Source organism: Protobothrops mucrosquamatus, unplaced genomic scaffold, assembly GCF_001527695.2.
Source record: "Protobothrops mucrosquamatus isolate PMUCROS unplaced genomic scaffold, P.Mucros_1.0 scaffold1635, whole genome shotgun sequence".
Taxonomy (NCBI): domain Eukaryota; kingdom Metazoa; phylum Chordata; class Lepidosauria; order Squamata; family Viperidae; genus Protobothrops; species Protobothrops mucrosquamatus.
In genome coordinates this window covers 13,096-37,473 of record NW_015387794.1, presented here as the reverse complement: position 1 = coordinate 37,473, position 24,378 = coordinate 13,096, and the positions used below count along the sequence as shown (strand labels likewise).

Sequence of the window (24,378 nt, the reverse complement as noted above, 5' to 3'; positions counted from 1 at the left end):
TTTCCTGGGTCCATTTTTTTTCCTTTTTTGAATATGGGAACTACATCAGCTCTTTTCCAGTCCTCTGGTAGTTCCCCAGTGCTCCAAGATCTTTGAAAAATATAGTTCAGTGGTTCTGAGATCACATCTGCCAGTTCCTTGAGAACCTTGGGGTGTAATCCATCTGGTCCTGGTGATTTGAACTCGTCTAGGCTGGACACCCCTAGAGAATGTCTCATTTGCCATAGCAAATAAACAGTGAAATTGCTTAAACTCATCCCTGAATAATGTTTAGGTATGAAATTATGAAAAAAATGACAAAAAAATCCAGAATAGTTTTAAAACATAGACTTTGTTAATTTAAATTTTAAAAATATTTTGGAATTGATTGATTGTACTTTATTGCCTCCTAGAACCACCTGCCATAATGTTGTTTATTGTTTTAATATCTCTAACTGATTTGGAATAGTTCTCAGGTTAGGGATACAAAAACAGAAAAGTGTAGTAGAGATCTGAAAACATATCCTATCAGCTAAGGTTTTCATGCATTTCTTCTGAACTTTTCAGAAGCATGTCCTTATCCACCATTAAAGCAATCTGTGTATTTATTCATTTATTTAATATATAACTATACATTTCATGAAGCAGCTAGCTATCTCTGATCTGGTGTCTACTGCTCGCTTAGATGCTGGCAAAGAATACTGCCTAAGAGGCCGGTGAAAAATGTGACGCAAGATTCTTATATTCCAAGGTGTCCAAAAAGTCAAGATGGCTGTCTCCTTTTTATGTCTAAAAAGTCTTTAAAAAAAGGATGGATTTGATTACATACTTGTGGCTGCCATATTGACAGTTGTCTGCTCGTCATTAATTCTTGTTTATATTCATAAGAACAGTTTCTCAAGCTAATGAACAGATACTAAGTACAGTAGGTTTGAATTAAACAAATTCTTTGCTATGTCAGCTTTGATGGACCATGGAGATATAGGGTGCAGGTGAGCCAGTATTCCTTATCTAGAGATGAATGAAGCATTTACAATACTTACAATCAAGAAAACAAAAGAGAAAAGTTAACAACTTGAACCCAGCCTCTGAACAGGAGAAAATATCTTAGTAAACTATTCCATAGACTCTTGTGCAACCTAGTGGGTGATCTTCCACAATGCAGTCCAACATACCATTGCAAGACTGTGGTGTGAAAAGAGCTTGCGCAGAAGCATGCACCAAAATAAGCCTTTTCTGGCTCAGAGCCTACTTGTCTCATGCAGCACTTTTCTGCTAGGATACAAACAGTTCTGTGAGTAGAAGCTGTTTATGAATGAAATTTTAGATCCAAGCAATGTCCATTGAATTTTTATTTCATGCTTCTGCTATCTGAGACAAGGATGGGGCGCTTTATGACTGTTACTAAATAGGTGGGCTTTACAATCTAATCTAGATGAGTAGATTTGTTCAAATGGCATTCAGTTCTAGCATCTTAGGTAACATCATACAATTTGCAAGTGCACATATGTGTGTGTATGTAAGAGGTAGTGCACACATTTGTAGAGGGAGAAGGAAATCAATCCCACATGTACATTGTTCCCTTTTGGGATTTTTTCTAATTTGGGGCTATTTTCCGTCTGCCTCAGCAAGTAGTAACACTTGGCCAAACTTGTCTATGCTTAGAAGCAGAATTAATTCTGGTACTTGGGTCAAAAAAGTCAAGATTGCAGGCATGACTATGTAATTAAAGCTCTATCCTCTTCTAACATGTCACAAGTATATAAAAAGCAGGCAAGGTTTCAATCAGCCCACCACTCAGTTGGTGATCAAAGCCACCATCTTTACATTTTATATCCCACGCAGACATCTATATTCAACTGTAAACCATTTTCATGTATGGCTACTAAGAAAACTCCAAGATTCTACCCATGAAGTGGCAAGGAGTTGAGCTTGAATCAATGGCTTTATTTTTGTATTTTCTCCCAGGGATACTTTTGAAAACAGAATTAACACACTCTAGTAGAAACACTGATAAGGGGAACAGCCAAAACTGCAGAGGAAACCTCACTCTACGGCCAACTTTACCTTTACCAGGTTTGGTTATATTTTTGTCCCAATCAAGAGAGATACTTTGTTTGGATTTGTTGATGTTGTTATAGTTACTTAGAACTAGTTTGGAGTAACAGTTTAAGGCACCAGGCTAGAAATCAGGAGACCATGAGTTCTAATCTGGCTTTAGATACAAAGCCAACTGGGTCACTTTGAGCCAGTCTTGCCTTTTCAGCCTAGCAAGAAGGAAATGGCAAACCATTTATGAAAAACTTCCTTAGGAAATTGCTTGAACTATTTTTGCTAAGAGTGGTTTAAAGGCAGGGGAAAATAAGTATTCTATATTTCCCAAATTGATAATTACCCTGTGGTAAAATGGGTGGCCAATACATTTTATAAATAATTAAATAAACTATATTCTGGGCTCGGTACTGAGCTAGCAGGGGTACATACAATATTACCCTTCTCCTTCTTTTCTCCGCTAAAATCACAAGAATGGCTTTTCCATAAACATAGAGGCAGATATTCCAAATGAAGGCATTTTGTTTTAATGTAAGCACATGCTGTACTACCACAAAAGACAGAAGCTAATACTGCTAATCTAACATTTGAGGGAAAAGGAGTTTATTTGCACTCTGACCTTTTAAGTACCGGCAGGGAAATTGTCTCAGTCTTTCAATGGTGACTCATATCTTCAGGAGGAAACATTCGCTAAGCTATAGCAGATGACAATCACTTTTCCCTGAACAACTTAATTATCAGAAAATGCATTATTTAGTTAAACAAAGTGTCCTTAAACTTAGTTCTGTAACTCTTTGTGTACCCAAGAATGTATACGTTCTTGTAAAGGTATTAAGAATTCTTCTATCTTTTGCATAATGATTAGGAGCTTGCACATGAGTAATACATGAATAAATGGATAGAATCTGATGGTCTATTTCCATTTATGGAAGCAAGATTTTCCTCGGGCTACTGGAAGGCATGACCGGTCTTCCTTGCACATTCTTTATAGAGGAAGGGGAGAAAAGGAGGGAAAAAAAGTATACAGTGATAAGAGAGAAAGATTAAGTATTATTATTTTTGGATAATACTAAATTCCACTGAATATGCCTAGAATTAGATTGATAGGGCCTCTTTTGAGCTTAATTCATTGTCATCTTAAGATAAAACAATTTTGTCTATTATCTCTTTAAAGCCTACTTTCAGCTTTTCGTTGGCTGCCAGAATTAACTTAAAGGCAAACTTTATCTGGCAGCATAGCCTGAATGTGAAAGTCATCTAAAATAAAACCCCTAGTTAAATATATTACCCTCTAAGAACACAATATTTGAACATCTGTTTTTACACACATAAGGCTACATATTTGCCTTGATTCCATTGACACTAGAAGTCCAATTGATTAGGGGAACAAATCTTTTAGTTGTTCAGTGTCCCGACTGTTGATGTAACAATTATTTAGACTCTTCAGCTGCCCCTTTAATTAGGGTTAATTCTCGCTTATAGCACTATTATCTTTTTTAAAGATTTATTTTTGTTGGTATTTAGAAAACTCTTTCCCCCTTATGAATTACATAACTGATAAGCTGTCTTGGAGACTTTATGAGGAACTGAAAGGACATACGGTATTTTACTCTATAAGCTATATTGACAGTTCTTTTGGGAATAATAAAGCTTTTAATGAATAGTTTTAAGATGAAACAAATAGTATGAGGGAAGGTTTCTTTAGCTGAAGGACAGCGTGATGTGATGACAAGTAAATATACAGTAATTCCAGATGTTTAGCAAGGCCAAATCCTAAGCAACAGCAGAGCAGCACTGGCATGACAGACATTTGAAGATATAAATATATGATTCATTGAATTGCATTATACCAATTGCATTGAAGGATTATAGAGATGTGCTCTTGGAGCAAAGCTCATGTTTACTTATTCACAAGTTTACTTAATTCTTCACCTATGCACACATTAACTACTATGCATTGTTTAAATAGCATCAGAGCACATTCAGGGCTAAGTAATATTCTAAAGTTGGTATCAATGGCATAATTGATGAAATAATTCTGGAAAAGTTTTTCTCTACCCAGTGCAAGGAAGTTATTCATTGTCCCTTGTGTGCAGAGTAAAGCATGCCAAAACAATTATTTCAACTGGCTTAGGCATATTTCTTTAAGCATCATAATAGGTTAAGTACCACAGATCCGAGTGCAAAATAATGGACTATTCAGATAATTGAACTGTCACACTGCAGACATTCCAGTTAATCTTCACATTCAGCAATGTAATGACCCTACTGGATACAACTTAATACATTTATATGGCAAAGTGTTATTTCATCCAATTCACCTAATTAATATTTTTCTTTTTTCTGCGAAGATATGAACTCTTCAAGAGGTATTACACATTAGATTAGAACAGTGGTTCTCAACCTTTTTAATGCCGCGACCCCAACCGATCGTAAATCGAGGACTAAACCGGTCATAAGTCGAGGACTAAACCGGTCGTAAGTCGAGGACTACCCAACCGGTCGTAAGTCGAGGACTTTCCCTGCCCGGGAGCGCCGCGCATGCATGATTCCGCCCCCTGCGCCGGCCGAGGTGTAGCTGGCAAGCAGCAGAGACGGAGCAGGCCGACCACCAGCTGGCCCAGCCCAAAGGAGGTAAGGCACCTGCCGGAAAAGGGAAAAAAATGGCGGACAAAAAATGGCGGACAGCCTTGCTTGGCGACCCCCGTGAAATGGTCGATCGACCCCAAATGGGGTCCCGACCCACAGGTTGAGAACCACTGGATTAGAACAATACAAAGCATATTTTCTATCAGGAAAATGTATTATTAGACAGCAAGATTTAAAATTTTCTCCATCTTTTTGCTGTCAATACATCCTAATATTTATAGCCCAAATATGCAGTTGCAAGGACATACAGAAAATCTGGAACTCCTGATAGGAAACTGATACTCCCATCATAACAGTGTGCTGCTTCAGGTTATTTGAAGCATGGTGCATAGTATAAAGAGAGTCAAATTATCAATCCAAGTTTTTTAAAAAATAACTTTTTAAAAATTGAGTCTACTGTTCAGAACATATCCATCAGCACTTAGTCTAAATTAATAATTTTAATGTCATATGGATAATCTGTCTCAGTAGTAGCAGTAAGCATTTTTTTACTTTCACTGGCAGGCATTGCTGCAGTCCTTTGAATAAAAACATTCTGAATACATAATGTTCTAAAAATATTTCATTTCCATAAAATAACCTGATTAGTCTAAAAACCCTATTGCTGCTTAACACTTGTTTAGAACATAAATAACATTTACTTATTAAATCTGGGTTTTTGAACTTCAGAACAACCAAGACTATTACTATAATTAGGAACAGACACTTATTGTATACAGATAGTTCTCAACTTACAACCACTTTAGTGGCTGTTCAAAAGTTACAACATATTCATTTAAAGTTATGTATACTAATGCTATCTTTTGTATAAACTTTCAACACCACAATCTCAATTTGAAAGAGCTAAATGTTCCAGAAAGAAAAATCAAGAGGTTAGAAGTTAATTGTATTTATATTAGTTCAAGATTTTACTTTCAAACTACAGTAAGATATGGATTGCATCAGAACATCTTGGTTTAGGAAGTGTGAGAGCAGTGAAAAAAACTTGTATGCACACACAGGGATACAAAGAGAGGTAAAACTGTGTGGGATTCACCAAGAGGTAGAATTTCATGTGGGATCAAAGAAATCCTTCCTCCTGTCATAGAAAAGGACGAGAAAGAGACTTGAAGGAAATTAAAGATAAAATATTAGTATTTTAACAGAATACATTCTGGGGAATAAAAGAGATAATAGGAAACAAATGTAGAATTAATAAAAATTAAATGAAAGAATGTAAGTTAATAGTAAAAGAAAATAAGAAAATTATGGGAAACAGAAAAAAACGTAGGTGTTTGAAAGCTAATGTCTACCTTTAATGTGAACTTTCCATCACATAAAATCACTGTGATAAACAGTAATTTCCATTTTTTAAAAAAACAAAAGGGTATTGTAAAGAAAAAGAATAAATGATATTCTTAAGTCAAACCTTGCAAGATGGTAACATCCATGTTCTAGGCATCAATATAGGACACTCTTTCTTTGAGATTTTGTTTTAAACTTCAGGTCTGGCCTACAATCTTGGAGTTTCCTGGCAGTCAAAGTACTAACTATGTCTAGCACTGTTTTTTGTTTGTTTGTTTGTTTGAAATCAGCCAAAGTTGGGTAAGTGGTGCCACTTGATATGGATAATTTCAAAGTAAGGATTAGAGCAGAGCTCATTTAAAGAATATAAGCAGTTATAAACCATTCCCACTTTACCATGTTGATTACACCCCTTTCCTGCCCACTAACAGTTTTGTGACTTGTAAGCATTAGTTGTTTTCAACAATCCTCAAAGAGCCCTGAAGATATTGAAACATTTAAATACATACTGTCAAAAGAACTGCTTCTCTTCTAATGAATGCTCCCCATATATCTTAGAAACCTTCATTCAGATATTTTCCAGCTTCCCAGTGGTGCTTATAACTCAGATAATTCTTGAGGATTTAGAAACAGTAGCATTGCCACTTTGCTTTTTTTGCGAATATGGACTATTTGCCATAATCTATTTTGCATAAATTGTATAATTTTTCCTACCGATTATATACATTTGCCTCCAGTTGAAATATTTTACTTTTTAGTCACATTTCAGGATCTTGAATATGCATACCGTATATACTGTACATAGATTAATCTATGAAGGAATGAAAATAACTGCTAAAGAAATTTTAAGAAAATATATCCAAATCTAGTTTATACCAATGCTACTCACTATACCTCATCTTTTAAACTCATCCTTGCTGCCAACATGTCCATAAGTGCATCATACATTGCTTTTTGTTCATCTTTTTCTTAAAATCTCAACTTCATTCAAGCATACATTTTCCTTTTTGTCTTAAACCATTCTTTTTTGCAATCTTCATGTTTGTTATATGATCAAATCACCTCAACATACTTCTTTTATAGTAGTTAACCAGTCATTTTATATTCAATCGATATTCTGAACAATATTAACTCTTTTATCACTTATTTTGATAAATCTCATTCTATCCAACATTTCAAGTTTATAAATATTATTTTTATTATTAGGCAATGAGGGGAGCTGGCTCCCAACAACCAGTCAATGGGGAAGCTGGCAGGAAGCGCAGGTTGCACTCTTATGTCACACTTAAAAACCTGTGATTCACTTAATGACTGCGACTGGAACCAATCCTAAGCTGGGCATGATCATGTTGTTTAATGGTGTTGGTCCCAATTCCACTCAATGAGTCAATAACGTTAAAAACAAGAATCCCGGGTATACACATATCGTGGCAGTAATAAAAGTTTCCGAACACCAGGATTAAACAGGTTTGGTTTAAGATTTTTATCCTGGTGTTCGGAAACTTTTATTACTGCCACTATATATATATATGTTTCACACTTTTATTTCCACTCAACAAGGACATTATTTATATATATTTCCATTTCACCTGAAATCATGCTCTTTACTGTTTACTTCCTTTTCATTCCAAACTGCAACTTTCCAAAATTTCCATGGACATCATCAGATGGACTTATAGATGTTGATTTCTGATTATGATTGATCTTCTTGCTAAAGATAGTACTAACCATTGTTGGCATTTTTGACTAGTACAAGCATAGCCAAAGTCATGTTTTATCCCAAGTATCTTGATGCTGTTCTATGAAAGTTAGGATTTCTAATCAGAGACAACCTTGGCAGGGCAACCTATTATTATCTGCATATATCTAACTTAGGAGGTATGTACAATGTACTGGCACACATCCAGGATGAAGAGTACTGAAAGTCACATCCTGCTTCGAAAGTATCAAGCATTAACTCAGCAGACATACTGTCGAGAACAGCAGGACTGCATCAAAGAGCCTAAGCAGATCTAGGAATATTTTTATAGAGTGGTAGATGTTTAATCTTCGTATCACTTTCCCGTAAAAAAGACAATGTTAATTTCCAAGTGGCACTTTAATATTTTGATTCAAGCTAATTAAAAACAGAGTGAAACATTCAAGTAGGAAACCGGTTGAAACCAAAAAGCCAGTAATAGATAGCATCTATTTTGGCAATATTGAAACAGATTATTAGGGTACTGATTATATTATTCTTTTAACTAAAATTGAAATAAATTTGAATACGATCTTCTGAAATGGCAAACTTCAGCTTTTATGTTGTACAATGTAACAGCTATATACAGTTATTTTGAAAAATGTTAAAACAGTATACTTATGTACAAATAGTAAAACATATGAACAGTGACATTCACATATTAATAGAGGGGGGAAGAGAAAGTAGAAAAGGGAGAGGGATTAACTTGACAACTTTTATTAGAAACAATTATAAAAAAGACATTTACACTAATAATGTAATTCAAATATAAAATTGGTGTGCTGTCTCTGTACACAGTACACTAGCTTCAAAGAAGGAAACTGCTTTCACTAGAGCAGCTCTGGTATTTTTTCACATAATTTTTTAAAAGAAAGCCCACTAACACAATGATTGTTTTAATGCTACAGTTTACAGCAAGACAAACTAAAAATAGCAGCAGTTTCACATGGCATGTATCCACAAGATTACCCTTGTGGTTTGCAACAATGCCTAACAAAGTGCTCCCAGTTGAATCCAAGAATAAAATTCCCAACAGATTTACCTGACATCAGGTATGGTTTGGCTTGTTGTCCTTTAGACTTTCTCCATGGCACTTCTTATCTCCATGCCTGATGGAGCAATTTATAAAGTAATTCTTTATATTATCAGTAAAACGCCTTTTCTAACAATGCATTAAAACTAAAAAAGCAGCACACCATTCCAATGGTTGGCTCTGGATGATATAATATATACTATAGTCAAAAGCCTGGTTCAGCAGTGGCTCCATCCAGTGTTCTCTGAGCAGCCTTCCTTTGTGCATTGGGATCACCCTTTCTTCATCTCCACAAAACACCTCCCAAATCTACTCAAGAGAACCCTTCCCTCCCAATCCTAATCCCTCTAGAATAAATTTAGGGAGTGCAGAACACTGAGGAGAAATCCATTTTACCTGGCGGTGGCTATTTTTCCAGCAAATGAAGATCTTGAACGTAACTTTTAAATATTGGGAGAAGCAGAGAAAAAGATAATTGTTTAACTGCATCTTGTAAAATTCGAATTGCATAAGGTTTCTTTATAAAACCATTGACAGTGATTAAATAGAAAATTAGAAACAGACTCCTTTCTTCTGTTCCTAATTCAATCCAGCAATAATCAATTATCTTCCTTTGTCAGTTTATGAAATAGAATCATTAATATATTGTGAGACTAACTGAACGGTTCATTTTTTTCCCAGTAAGACGAGCAATTCTATTCTGTGCTGTAGATCTAGTTGTCATTCGATCTGTAAACTGTGCTCGCTCCTCAGCAGCTGCCTTTGCCATTTGTGCTTTCTTCAACTCCCTGCAAAAGGTAAAAAAATCTGTTATTTCCCTTCAGATAATACTGTAGAAATTGTATCTAAAATCATTAAAAAGAATCTGAAACAAAGGTATAATATAAATGGCATTGCTACATATTTTACCTCTTTTACAACATGATAAATTGGAAATGGAGCAATTCATAACACTCTGTACATTTGGGCTATGCTACTTCTTTTCACACCAACTTTAATTTGATCTCTCTTCTTATGGAATAACTCTTGTGGCATCCCCACCTTATCTTCCTTGACTCTTCACAACCAATTTTACTCTCTCTTGTGCCCACCACCCCAGGAAAAAACTGCTCTGAATCATACTCCTTCCACTATCCATATACACAATAAATAATACTAGAACATCCCAAATCACACATATTCAGTCTCACCCTAACCACCCACCATTCTCTTACACAATTAACATTCCTTCCTGGCCATTTAAACAGAATAGCCAACAAGGATCCCTTCCTATCACTCTCAATATAATCCTCTTAGATCAATCCTATTCCAATATACAAAACCCTGATTATGGCCCTCCAACACATTTATTCATCCTTCCACTTCTCACATGAAGGATGATATCCAAGAACCAATTTTCTATTTTAATCCACCACTAAAGTCCAAAAATCAAATCACCCTGGCTACACCTCCAGAGATCAAACTATCTGCAGAACTCTACATAGAACTCCTTCCCAGTTTTCAAACCAAGTCCAACTCTGGCATGCCGCTCATATAGATAATTTTCACATTCAACTAGAACATTCACTGAATTCTTACTTTTCTTCTGATGATAGTATTGTATTTACATTCTGTAAATTATCTTTGAATTTTGATTTCATCAACCACACTGAAAATACTTTAGAAAACCATCCATCTTTCAAGGTTGGAAGCCAGGATGGACTTTTGCTCATCTTCTACATCATTCTTTTTAAAAAGGTAATATAAACATGCCTCTTACAGGGAAAAAAATCCACCCATGATCTTCCCACAGCAAGTGAACACGTTATCTTCAAACACTTAGAAATCAGTTTCATTCCTTCTGTACTGGCATCCTAAGTTATATTTCTAAAGCCAAAATATTGATGTTATATTTCAGATCCCTATGTATTAATGCTTCAGAAAAATTGTAGACCCCTTTATTTTGTTGCACAGTTGTTTACTATCAGTATTATTCCTCAGTACTTTAAAACTAAAATAGGCATAGTATAGATTAAACTCACTTCTGCAACAAAGAGTTTTTGAACTTTTCAGCATTCAGTTCTATTCGTAACTGCTCAGCACTCTTTCTAGCAGTGGATAACAATGCAGAATGCTTAACTAGAGCAACTGCTGAGGGTCTTTTCTCTGGGTCAGAGTTTATCATAACCTGAAATAGATTAAAGGTATGTTTGATTACCGTTTTCATCTTCATATATGGAGAAAATATGTAGTTTATTGCTATATATGCTTATACTTACTTTTAGCAAGTCTAATAAATCTTGAGAAAGGACTTGTGGAATTTTGGGTAGTTTTCCTCGTCGAATTTCATGCCATTGATCCCCATTGGCTGGCAATGGTTCAGCCCCAGCAGCACAAACCACAGTTAATGCCAATGCAAAAATATCCGCTTTTGGCAAGTAATTATAGTTCTGGAAAAAAAAGTAATTGCCATAAATAGAAGACACCAGATTAAACAATTTTCCTTACATTCCAGCTTTATTCATAGGATAGAAATCTAAAACAATCCTTCTATAAATCTAGAAAAGTTTGATATTCAAAATTAGTTGTTTTGGCATAATTTAAAAATGCATTACCTCTTGTAAAACTTCATTGGCAAGAAAACGACTATCTCCTTCCTCCACCTGAGGACTGGCTATTCTGGTGACATGACCAAGATCACCTTTATTAAAACAGTAAAGGATAAAAAATTACTTTCTCAAAATTAAAAAAGGTTTGCATTAATAGATATATTTCTACTATTTCCTACCTATTTTAAAAACAACTCTGCTAGATGACCATTCATCTTCATCTCCTTCTTCAGATATAGTAGTTGGAATTGAGGTCCTAGATATGAAGATATTACCTGCCAAGGAATAAAATTATAAAACATGTATCAAAATATAAATCAATTTCAGAGGTAAAATTCTCACTGCTCTATTGTGCCTCTTTGAGTAATGAACACTAGTATTAACAGCTACCTTGAAAAGGAGCCAAATTTTTAAAAAAGCAAGCAAACTTAATCTCACAAAAATATTTCCAAAACAAATACAACAGTTGGCCAACCACATATTTCAAAAAAGAACTTTTGCACTGTATTCTGTAGTTAGATTTGAAAAGTTTCAGTTGCTAAGGTGTGGTTCATTATTCATTTTGATACTACATATATGTTCATCATGGAAAAAATATTAAATCCTTACAATTCAGAAGACATCAGATTTTATAGTACTTACTAGGTTTTATATCCATGTGCACCAGTGACATTGAATGGATGTACTTTAAACCACGAGCAACTTGTAGTAGCAAATCTTTCAATTCTGGTTCACCAAAGTAACGCATAGTTCTATAGTTTTCACTTATAGCATCAGCTAAACTACCCCCTGCATATAAAATTAAATCACATTAAAGAATTTAAAACATCCTGTTTAGCATGTAATATTTAATAATTGTTCTTAAAAATATTTGGCTTCATAATGTTGATAGAAGCCATAGGCTTACAGAATGGATTTGTTTATTGTGGTATTTCTATGCCACTCTATTCCAAACAGCTCCAAGCACATGTGCTTAAGATCACTACTGAGTTCACAATAAAGAAGAAACAGAAACTATATAGTTCAGACTTTATGTTCATGCTAACTCTAGATGCAAGTAGCACAAGGAAAATTTGTTATACAGTGTTAGAGAAAATCTATACTTTTTAAAGTGCAAGTTCACAATGAACTTAATTACAAAATCCACACAAATATAAATAAGCCTGACTTCAATCAAATGCTTTTTAATAATAGTGTGGAAGCCAAAACTATGAATTGGAATGACTAAACTACAAACTAATAATAATCTTAGAAAACCTACTATTTTTAGGCTTCTCTAACTCATATGCAATAAGGAGATATTAACAATAACCTACTAGATTTTGTTTAAATGATGCTCATGAATGTATATAAAACATTTGGAATATTTAACAATTATTGATATGCAAAGAAAACATTTCTTTTTGTGTAAATTAAGAGTCAAGTTTGCTTATAGAGTCTGTAATTTTGTATCAAAATCTTCAAAAGCTTCCTCTATGTTATTTTACATTACAGGTGCATCAATAGATGCTTCATAGACGCCACGTGTGCTTTTTCCATTGGCTGGGCTGAAATCCTGCTTATTGTTAAAATATATCACTGGAGCAGAAGGCAAGGAAAAAATATGGAAAGCAAAGTGCAGAACTGTGGCATGCTCACCAGAAAACCAAGTAGTAGTAAGACAGGGAGAAGTTATAGTTTTGGCTTCCATATGAAGCCAAAACTGTCAGCTGTTGTCAGCTGAGCCTACATTTCCATTGTGGAATAAAAAAATGATTCTTTAATATATCTGTTTTGAGGGATATAATTGGAGTCTCTCACAATTAATATAAAACAGAATTAGCAGCAGAGAAAATGTATTTCATTATTTAATTTTACAGTTTTAGTTGAAGCTGAATCACATTAGTCAGTTACTAATACTACAAAATTACTTCAATTTTTATTTTTTTAGTCAGGAAATTTGAAATAATCAGCCTAGATATATAGACCCATCAAGCAAAATAGACAACTATTTCTAGCTCAGGGGAAGAAAAGGTTGTCTTTTAATATTTGAAAGAAAAGCTTCCTATCTCATTTTATTTAATATGCATAATTTTATTATAATTCAGCTTTGATGATTTAATGTATCATAGTTCTCCCATTTTTATTCTGCTCTGTCATAACTGTAATCACATACCCAAACACCTATACAAATTACTGAAACTGAAATCCTAAATTCTTACTATATTTCTTTAAAAAGTTTTTATTTTAAGGTAACAAGGATTGACAAATCTGTAACGGGCAATAAATATACTGTTTACCTTTCTAAGCCACTTGCTTAACAACTTACTATAGTTACTTTTCCACAGTTGTTAGAACAAAATCTTACTTACCATTACAATATTCATTCTGAATAAGCATATGATCATCTTCAGCCCAAGCAGAGAAGTATCTAACTACATGTGAATGTTGTCCCAAAACTGCATGAGCATAAACTTCTCTAAGAGCATTTTGCCTATCATATTGAAAAAAAAATACAATTTCACCAAAGCATTAAGCTGTTATTATTAAATATTAAGTTGTCAAACAGATAGAATTCTGGTCATTTCACTACTGTAATAATTTTTGGATTATTCTGCATAATGCAATCGAGTTATGCAATTTAGACAAAACTTCAACTAAACACATAGGAGTGTACAGGAAACAATGTTTGTTGCATGAGGCAAACAAATTGTGAGTTAAAGATATGCCTGGACCACTTCAGGTACTTTATGGTCTGGCCAAACCAAATCCCAGAACAAAATCTGGAAAGGTCTAATGGGGTAAATACAGCAAGGCTCCTTATCTTTGTTCGTACTTTTTTTCAGTGGCCTAAGTGCCAGTCTTCCCCTAACCCTACTTTTTCTAGACCCTTCCTTTTGCTTAGGAACTGCAATTTGCATTAATTGCAACTTGCGCAATTGGCATAACTATCCTGCCCCAATCTTTCCACACAACTTCCTTACCTACTACTAACAACCTTGCCCTTTTCCATTACCTCATCCCAAACATCTGAGTGACTGATTTGTTCATGGAACATTTTGAACATCCCTAGAAAGGAGCTACTGTAGATTCAGTTATATTTAGGATTGTTCCAAATACTGCACATTAGTGGATCTATGTTAATTATTTTCTTACAAAAATGGTAAGCACAACTATACATCATTTTTTCAAGTACAAACAATTCATTAATCTAATTGCAGAAACATTATTATAGATTTTTATATGAATTATAGGCACAGAAACAAAATGTAACACAAAATATTTTGCATTTAAATTGTTACTAATACTTACTCATCAACTGAGCCAGCCAATGGTTTCTTAGATCGCTTTATTGCATAGATACAACCATCAAGCCTTTTCACACATTTGAATACAGAACCAAATTCTCCAGAACCAATCTTCTCCAATTCATGAAATTCTGTGGCATATCGTGATTTCATATTGCTTTCTGTTATGCTGATCCGCTAAAATCGTGTAGACATAAACACTACTAAATTCACTGTCACTGAAATGTATTTATTTAGAAACAAGTGGTTTTATGGAATTTCTTTTATTTTACCTTGGCAGGTCTGACAGTTTCATCCTCAAGTTCTCCATCACTTGCTTCCATGTCCTCATCACAGGAGCTAAAAACATAAAAATATATAGAAATACAATGAAACCTTAACTTTCCAAGAAATTTTTCTAAGTAATATATCATTCATCAGAAGCAAGATGAATAGAGGATGAATAATGCTAGGAGAGTACAGAGAATCTTAAATGAAATTCACTCCTTGAGATAGAATTGTTTCTTACTGTATTATGCTGATACCACAGCATTTGACCAGAGTAAGATATCTCTGTGAAGCAGTGAAAAAGTCAAGTGAGGAATGGAATTATTTAAAAGGAAAAAAAAGAGAGTAGGAATATAAATTGAACAAAATGTGATTTATTTTTGAATTTGTTTTGAATAAATAAAAATAGAAATCTGATCCATAGAGAAAAACTTAAGCTTCTTTCTTAAACAATAAGCCCACTTATACTAGGAATTTTTAACCAAGAACCAATCAGTACGTTTCTCCTGATATAAATATCACACATCTCTTTATCTTCATATCGGTGGAGGTAATAGCTTAGAGTAAACATAGAAAATCATGGTATCAATAAACCAAACAAAGAAGCTAAACATGCAGCAATTTTGATAATAGTGACACATTTTACATAATGATTTTGTTTTGGCTATCATTTCTAGCTTCATGAACTTAGCTTTTTTGGGGGGAGGGGTTCCATATCAATTACAGTTTAGCCAGAATTCCGTTATGTTCCATAAACTAGGGGCTATTTTTCTTGGTCTGTTAACTATCATTTAACTTTCTTTTACTGTGCCTTAATAGAAAGCAAAATTGTCATTGTAAAGATACTTTAAGTGATTGTTACTTTCAACACAGATGGTTTGAAATGTTTTGCTAAATCATAATCTGAATACTGAAACCATGATTTAATATACAATGAGGGATTCTACATATGTCATAAACAATGCTTAGGCTTATACATTAAGCCAACAATTTGTTAACAAACCATTTTGATTTAGTGCAATGTATAAATCCAGTTATAATTGATCTCATGTTCATAGATTAGGGTTTAAATAAAATACAACATAATAATCCAAACCAATCCAAGTCATATGTACTTTAATCCTAAAATTCTGTTAAGCAGCTATTTTTGTCCCTTCAGGCAACCACAGAAATTCTCTATTATTGCCACTCATATTCTTAAAGCCTATTTACTACTCATTGTTCACTATGAATCTGTAAGATGGTATGGACAAAATCCATTTTCTTTTTCAAGGTGGGCCTCTGGCTGGCAATTGTAAGAATTATATTTCAATATATGTATAGCAGGTTAGATTAGCCAAGACCATTGTTAAGTATAATACAGATTGTGCAACACATCTGGAAGACACTAAGTTGCAGAATTATATTTTATAAGATCTCAACTAATGGTTTTAATAGCATTTTTAAAAAATATCCCTGATGTATCAAAGATCAGTTGTGATACTCACTCATTCCAATGTGTTCTCTTTCTCCTTCGACACTGTCCAACTGAAGATTGAAGAAAGACAGAGTCCGGAGTAAAGGGATTAATGTTCACATGAGGGGCTTGTCCCATATCACATTCCTGTTTTACTAGTTTTCCAACATTCATAAAGAGAGAGCCACCTCGAAGTTTAGCTGAACTCGAGCCCATTCCTTCAGCTCGACAAAGGAGACTCTGAAAAACCAATACGACATGAGCATTTAAAATGTAATACATCCATATTCATGTCATAAACAGCTTCCTTGTGCTTTCTTTCTGACACACACTACAGCATAAATTGGCTTCTGGTGTTATTCCTAATGCCTAACTCCTCTGACAATGAACAAAACAAATCATTATGGTAAGAAACACTGTGGAATATGCAGATATTTTCTGAGTTAAGGTACAATCAAAGCCATTATTTTTAGCTATTTTAACAAGGCAGAGAAATCATTTTCTATTAGTATGTCTTGAAATTCAAGCCAAGACACAGTGTAAAAACCATCAATAATGCTTAGTATTAAGTCTTTAAAAGTTTCCAGCCAGCAATAAAATTGTAATGTTTTTTCACCAGAAAATCCTGCCCTGTAAAAGACAAGCTTATAAAAAATAAAAACAGGATATAGATGGCTGATAAGGCATGTGGAGAAGGTCTGCCTTCCCTACCGACTCATTTAATTTCTCTCTGGACATGTGGCAGATTTTGCCAATTTCAGTTTCTACACTTGGCTACAGGAGTTCATGTCCTTCACAAATGTTACTCTCACCTTCTTGTTATATTTGAATTGGAAGGAATTCCTAATCACTATTCCTAATGGTTAAATGTAAGGTATTATTTCCACAATGAGAGTATCTATCTCAACAAACAAAAATGAAAATATTTAGCAAATGTTGGCGAACTTTCAAAGACTAAAAAAGTACTAATAGTATTTTTTAACAAATTGTATTAAAAGGTATAGCTTTTATGAGCTGCTGCTTACTTCAACAAATGCATAAAGTGGCCTGATATAAGACTAAATTGGGGAAAGATAGGGGAGGGGGACAGATTACAAGTACCATTCAATTATTAATTATATGTTAAAAACTCACTGTGTTTGATGAGATCTTCTGACATTGTCTAAAACCTTTTGATGCATGGGAGTTTTCACTCAATGATGCTGTTAAAGTTCTGCTTTAACAGTCACACTGAGGTCTGCTATAGTCTCCTGGGCGGTTTAAAATGTTCCAATATACTTTTTTTTTCTTGTTTTGAGTCCTGATATCAAACTTGTACCCATTAATTCTTTTGTGCAAGCTTGCCCATTTGTCCTATGTAGAATCCAGAGGGACACTGCTGGCAAATGACAACATATACCACACTGGAGGAAGAACAAGTAAAATTGTCCCCCATCTTGTGTGTGTACTTGTTGGTGTGGAAATGGGACCAAAGTATACACCAGGTTTGTTGCAAGGTATGTACTCACGCTTGCATTCTTTTCCTGTAGTTTCTTGTTGCTTGGGAGAATGTGGTGATTATCCATATGTAAGAATGGGTCTATCAGTACCAGAAAATGTGCAGTGTCATTGTCCAGTATAGGCTGTAATTTATTCATAATGTGTTTCAGTAACTTGAGCTGTAGTTAACTAGTGGTATTCTCTTCTTCTGTTGTCTGCTTTTTTAATAAGTCCTCTCTGGAAACTGAACTGGCTCTATTGATCTTGTTGACTGGGGTAGTTCAGTGTCCTGAGTGACTGATTTAATTCCAGTTGAAATTAATGATTATTTTTCAGAACCGCAGAAAGAAGATTCCACTCATCTTAACCAAATAACCTAGAATAGTTGAAGGAATACAAGAACTACTTATGAATTAAAAAAAGCTGAAAGTTTTTCTCCCTCATTTTGAAAATCAGAACTGATATACAAGAATCTAACATTTCCAGCAATAATTATATACTCTAACTTTCATGAATTTCTTCTGCAGTAACAGATTTGTCCAGAAGAAATGTTACAACTCAAATCTCTCTCTGTTTAACTAAAATTAAAATACATATAGTATTAATCAGATTACATATTCTGATTCTACACAAATCCACTCATGGCTGAAAATGGATGCACATCTGTGTATATGTATGTATATATTTCTTCTATGTATGTTCTGCTTACTGAAGCTCTGAATCCTTTGATAAATATAAAAAATTGATGTAGCAAACAACAAATATAAGAATTCCTAATAGTATCAATACAGGAGATCCATTAATTATAGAATACACACAGTGATGGTGAACCTTTTAGAGGCCGAGTGCCCAAACTGCAACCCAAAACCCACTTATCGCAAAGTGCCAAGACCGCATCAGCATTGTGGTGCCCTCAGGGGGCTGGGGGTGGGCATGGCAGACTGAGTGGGCGTGGCTGGGGTGGGGCATGGCCACCTTGATGTTGCTCGTGGGGGGGGACTCCTGTGGGGGCTGGGCAGGATTGGGGGAGATCCAGGGGGTCTCTGGTGGGTGGGCCAGTGGTCAGGCTTGTCCTGCGGGGTGAGGCAGGGGTTCCATTGCTGCGGGGCAAGGCAAGGCAGGGGCGGCTGCTGCCTGACACCATCAGCCCCCGCACACAGAGGCCAGTGAGCGCATGGGGGCATGCTCTACCACCTCTACTCGAGCTTGCTAGCCAGCTGCTTCGCCGCCTTTGTGCTGGGTGGGGCCGCCGCTCCGGGTGCCAGCAGTGGCCTAATGGACCTGTATGAGCTGGCGGTGGCAGCAGGTGTGCCCACAGAGAGGGCTCTGAGTGCTGCCTCTGACACGTGTGCCATAGGTTTGCCATCACTGTCCTAGTGAGTCTTTATCCAAGTAACAGAGCTAACCAGCTTAGCTTTTTGAGATAAGCCAAAATGCACTATAGGTAGTCCTTGACTTATAACCATTCATTTAGTGACCATTCAAAGTTATAAGAATGCTGATAAAAGTGACTTACAACCAGTTCTTGCATTTATGACCATCACAGTTTTCCTGGGCACTTGGCAATCGGCATGTATTTATGATGGTTGCAACATCTTAGGATTACATGATTGCTATGTCCTCCCCATAAGCAAAATCAATGCATTAAGCTCTGATCCCTTTTTGACAGTGGTTTAAAAATATCTAATTTGTGAATTATAATTGCAGCAAAAACCAAACTAGAGTGATTTGTTCTAACCTATGCATAATTTGAACTTTATATTAAGTCAGATTACTGCATAATTTTCACTTGTATAGTCATTTTATGATTATTAGCAGTTAGCTAAACTCTGTAGAAAGGTGTTTTTTAGCCCTGAGATTCCACACCTGTACAGGAATAGTTGTTTTGAATGTGGCCAATATTTATTACAACTCTTCTATACTATAGTGTTTTCTATAGGTACAATAAAGGGCCACTTTGAACAAAAATTAAACCAACAACAAACTAGGAATAAATTCAGGAATGAAGACTTAGCCAAAGACTTTGACAAATCTCAGAGACAGATTATTTCACAAACTTAATGGGACTACAGAGAAGGGGAAATTGTAACATCATATGCAGCCTAGCCCTGTCTGTTAGAACATCATGAATTATCTCCTTGGCACTGTTATGGTTGAGGTAGGTAAACTTTGATCTCCAACAATCTTTGTGATTTCCCAAACTGGGTACAAGTAATTTTTTTTCCAGAAAACTAACACTGTCCTTTATACCTAGTATAAATTAAGTTAGGGGATAAAATAGATTTTAGAGCCTCTGCAAAGCTTAGGTCTTAGGACAAGCATTTGACTTCTCAAAATACTCAAACCTCCATATTTTAGTTCTACCACTCCAGTGACAGCCACCAAAGAGGCTATATAGAAGATGTGTAGCACAACACCCACTGAAAAAGATTGCAGTCCCCTTGTTTTAGGCCTTGAAATATCTAGGGCAGAATAGGAGCACAAAGTGACTGATATCCTAAACTCAAACCATTTATATAGATTCACAAACTCACAGCAAAAGCTGTTATAAAAACATGACTATGACTTCCAGTGGAATCTTCATAAAACACATACACTTTCTTTCTATACACATAAAGTTTTCCCAGATTCTTCATAGGTTCCTGAATATACAGTACCTCAGTAATCCAATCTAGTTAAGCCATGTCTTATTATAGTAAAATCATAGTTATATTTCCTGACAATTCATTTGGAATATTAAGATTATTTTAATAAGCATGAAAGCCAGCTGCGTGACTATCAATCCAATCCCCCTCACAGGATTGTTCTGGGGAAAATTGAAGGAAGAAAGATTATTACATATGTTCACCTCTTTGAGTTACTTATAAAGGTGGGATAAATATCTAATAAATAGCCTTCCATTTTCAAGATATACATTATTTTATACATACAGTATTGACAGCAAAACATTAAGTATGAAAGCCAGCCTCATAGTATGCTGTTATTTAGTAATTTAGAGGGCTTGATGCACAAACTATAAACAGAAAATTAACTTCGGTTATAAAAATATTGATTCTATAGCATCATACAACTTGACCATTATATCTTAATAAAAAGCACTCTGAGAACAAGCAATTATGGTCTCAAAATTGACTCATTTATTAAAACTTTACATCTCTCAGATTTCTTTATAATGTAAAATTCACAAACTGTCATGAAAACTTTATACATTTTAAAAGTAGATGCTTTGCTTAGAAAAATCACAAAACTTTCTCATTACTCTTTTTTTTTTTTTTAAAAAAAAAAAGGGTTGATTTCCTTTTCAAGGTTGCTGATCCTTGAACTGATTTCTTTCAGGAAAGTAAACATTCCAGAATCACTAAGCAAACCAGAAGGTCAGCATTAGGATCATAAAGGTTGAGTACTTTCGTAAGTCAACTGTAGTGGATTTACCACATACTTCACAATGTGGGGGGGGGGAATTATTTTGTTACAAATTTTAGTTTAGTTACATAATCTTAACTGACAATCCGTGGGCAGGCCTTCCCAAGATGCCAACTTTTTTGTAACAGGCCAGCAAATCTGTTACATAACAATTATGATACAAGGGTTTGGCACTGGGGAAAAAAAATGCTCTTATTCTTGGCTTTGATTTATGAACTGAGAAAAATGAAGGGCTGCCAGAATTTAAAAGCTCCCCCTGATGACTTCAAATCCACTGTCTTTAGCGGAGAGCTTGTCTGCATCTTATAATAATGCTCCCTGCAGCAAAATATCAAACCACAGGTACAATGGCAGATGGGACATTAAAATACATGCCGAGAGAAGCTGTATGTGTGAAACATGACCCTTTATCATTACAAATCCATCTAAATAAACTGAAGGTTAAAATTCCATCTTGCTTCTTGAAAATTGCCTTTTGCCCCTTGCCCACAGAGGTTGGCACTGGTCGGCTTCTTTCTCTCTTCCTAACGTTTAACAGAGCAAAAACGTACCCGCAGTGAAACACTCTAAACCAGTGTTTCTCAACCTTGACCATTTTAAGGCATGTGGACTTCAACTCCCAGAATTCCACAGCCAGCATCGCTGGCTGTGGAATTCTGGGAGTTGAAGTCCACATGCCTTAAAATGGTCAAGGTTGAGAAACAACTGCTCTAAACCTGTCTGGCACCCCTGGATAATCCCTTTGAAATGTCCTCCGCAGGAAAAAAAAAAACTGACAAAAAAGCCAGAAAGGGGGCGTGGCAGTTAATCCAAGAGCGCCTCTTGCTGTCTCTTCCCTGGAAAACAATTCTTTTTTTTTTTTTTCCAAACCAGACAATGCTGACTTTATTCCGACCACAGCGAAGGCCAAGAGGTCACGGTCAGGGAGGAGAAGCCAAAGGATCGACCCGCCGGGCAGAGGGGAGGATCGACCACCTAAACTCGCCCGAGGTTCACACGTCACCCACACGTCCACGTGCCCTCCTCCCGCCGGCGGCAGAAGGACGGCGCTTCTCGTCGGCCCACGGGGCTGCCGTTCCGCCCACCTCACCATTGTCTTCCCCCTCCGGGGCCTTGGCCCGCCAACCCACCCACCCACCCACCCCTCTCACCTTCGGCGTATGCGGAGTGTCGAAGAGGCGCAACTTGCGGAAGGTCTTGTGCGGCGGCGTGCCGGGGTACTCGGGCAAAGGAGAGCTGGGATTCTGCTGGTCCCGGTACCGGATTGTATCCGCTCGCGGCGGCGGCGACGCCTGACCGTAAAAACGGCGAGGACCCTTCAGCGGCGGCGAGCCAGCCATGAAATAAGCTCCGGGGGATTTCACGGGGGACGAAGACCCGAAGCCTTCCTCTTCCCACGAGTCGCCTTCCTCCCCCGGGAGCGCGGTGGAGGCCAGGTCCCTCCTCCCAACCTCCTCGGGAGTATGCGGCGGCTGAGGCTCCCGCCGAGCCGGGGTACGGCTGACCGAAAGAGGCGAGTCGGCTTCCTGGAAGGCCGAGTCTTCCCCGGTGCTGTTGCCGCTGCCGCCGCCGCCCTCCTCTTCCTCCTCCTCCTCATAGCCGCCTTCTTCCTCTTCCTCCTCCTCCTCGCAGTCGCTGCCACCTCCCGGGAAAAGTAGCTTCTGCCGGATAGGGGCCGCAGCCCTCCGGACCGTAAGGCGCCGCGCCCCCGTGGCCAGCGGCGGCGGCTGCCGGCTCAGGAAACTCATGGCTGAGGTCGTACACGCTATTCTGGTCCCTCCCGAGGCTTCCGTTCAGACAGGCACCTTGACAGGCCAAATCCTGCCCCCCTGCGGTCAGATTCTCCTCCGGCGAGGGTTCACACAGTCACCCGACAAGGTCCCAGTTTGTCCGAAAACCTCCAGCGCTCTCCGCCCCGACCGCAGAATCGCCCGTTCAGACTCCGCGGCTTTCCCGCGACCGTTAGTCACGTGCTGGTCACACTGGCCAATCACACACGCCCCCTCCGTTTGAAAACACCAGTGGCGAGAGGCGGGGCCCTACGTGATGACATCAGCCACCATTTGGCGCGAATTCGGGGGGTGAAAGAGGGAGGGGCTGGTTTATTTGTGGGGTTTTTTTTGTGTGTGTGTGTGCGCCTGTGAGCGTGCGTGCGTGCGTGCGTGGGTGGTGGTTGCTGTCTGAGTGAAAGGGGGAAAGTGTTTGAAAGGCGTAAACGTGGCTGGAGGTTTAGTATTTGATCTTGGGGGAAGCGCGCTGGGGAGATAAAGGAGGATTTCAAGTGGGTCCTCGAACTGTGGCGGGCTGACTCAGATGGAAATCCCAGCCCAGGGATAGGCAACCTTGGCTCTTTTATGACTTGTGGACTTCAACTCCCAGAATTCCTCAGCTAGCCATGCTGACTCAGGAATTCTGGGAGTTGAAGTCCACGAGTCATAAAAGAGCCAAGGTTGCCTACCTCTCTAGAGTGGCCCGAAACTGCGTGTTGTAGTCATTATGTGTCATCAATTTCCCAGTTGTTTTAATTTAAGGCCCCTTTCCTTTTGGATGAGCTTTGCCCGAGGCAAACAAGTTTTATAGTCTGAGAAGCTGAATCAGCGCTCGTTTAGCTCAAGTGAGCCTCACGTTGAGACCAAACATTGCCAATCTGGCTGGAATGATTTAACCTCGCAACTAAATTGAGTCAATCCGTTTCGAAACAATGAGGCGCAAAAACTCCGGAGGTAGACCGACTTTGACCGAACTGCAACGTGAACGTCTCCTAATTCTCTTTCTCTGAAGAAACAACTGAAGGCGCCCTGTAGTGTAGACCTTTCCCCGGCTTTCTATGCCGATTTTTCCTGGTTCCTCGAGGCTGCAGTCGCGGGCATCCGTCTGTTGACCGTAGCATTGGCATTAATTAATTGCTTTCTTGCACTTTTTTTTCCCCCTCTCACAGAAACTGCTAACAGCAGCCAGAACGGTTTTTCTGCGGTTAAGCCAGAATTCGGATCGCTGTGATAAATGTACCCTCCAAACGGCTAACCGCAGGTGAATGTTGCTCACCCGGAGCTGTTTAAAGGGTTTCGTCCCTGCTGAAACGGAAGCTCGAGACTGCCAGGAGAAAAGCCTCTAGACTACTTTCGCCTGCCTGAACAGGCAGT

The 24,378-nt window shown here is 37.3% G+C and overlaps 1 protein-coding gene across 1 annotated transcript; it reads right to left on the bottom strand.

Moving 5' to 3' along the window:
- Window positions 1-8,052: 8,052 nt before the first annotated feature.
- Window positions 8,053-22,983, bottom strand: WEE1 (WEE1 G2 checkpoint kinase). Its single transcript, XM_015822659.1, has 11 exons — window positions 22,387-22,983; window positions 16,365-16,573; window positions 14,883-14,949; window positions 14,615-14,787; window positions 13,675-13,796; window positions 11,966-12,112; window positions 11,503-11,598; window positions 11,330-11,415; window positions 10,994-11,164; window positions 10,757-10,902; window positions 8,053-9,523 (listed from the first exon to the last, which is right to left on the bottom strand). The coding sequence occupies exons 1-11, from the start codon at window positions 22,981-22,983 to the stop codon at window positions 9,373-9,375; spliced, it is 1,965 nt and encodes a 654-aa protein (XP_015678145.1). The 3' UTR covers window positions 8,053-9,372.
- Window positions 22,984-24,378: the final 1,395 nt, after the last annotated feature.

What these genes read in the sequence shown, in the direction of transcription:
- WEE1 (XM_015822659.1), bottom strand. Translation starts at nt 22,983, where the DNA reads ATGAGTTTCCTGAGCCGGCAGCCGCCGCCGCTGGCCACGGGGGCGCGG. An exon ending in ACACTCCGCATACGCCGAAG is followed by an intron (nt 16,574 to 22,386) that starts GTGAGAGGGGTG and finishes TTGGTTTTTCAG; the next exon opens with AGTCTCCTTTGTCGAGCTGA. An exon ending in AAAAACTCTTTGTTGCAGAA is followed by an intron (nt 9,524 to 10,756) that starts GTGAGTTTAATC and finishes TACCTTTTGCAG; the next exon opens with GGAGTTGAAGAAAGCACAAA.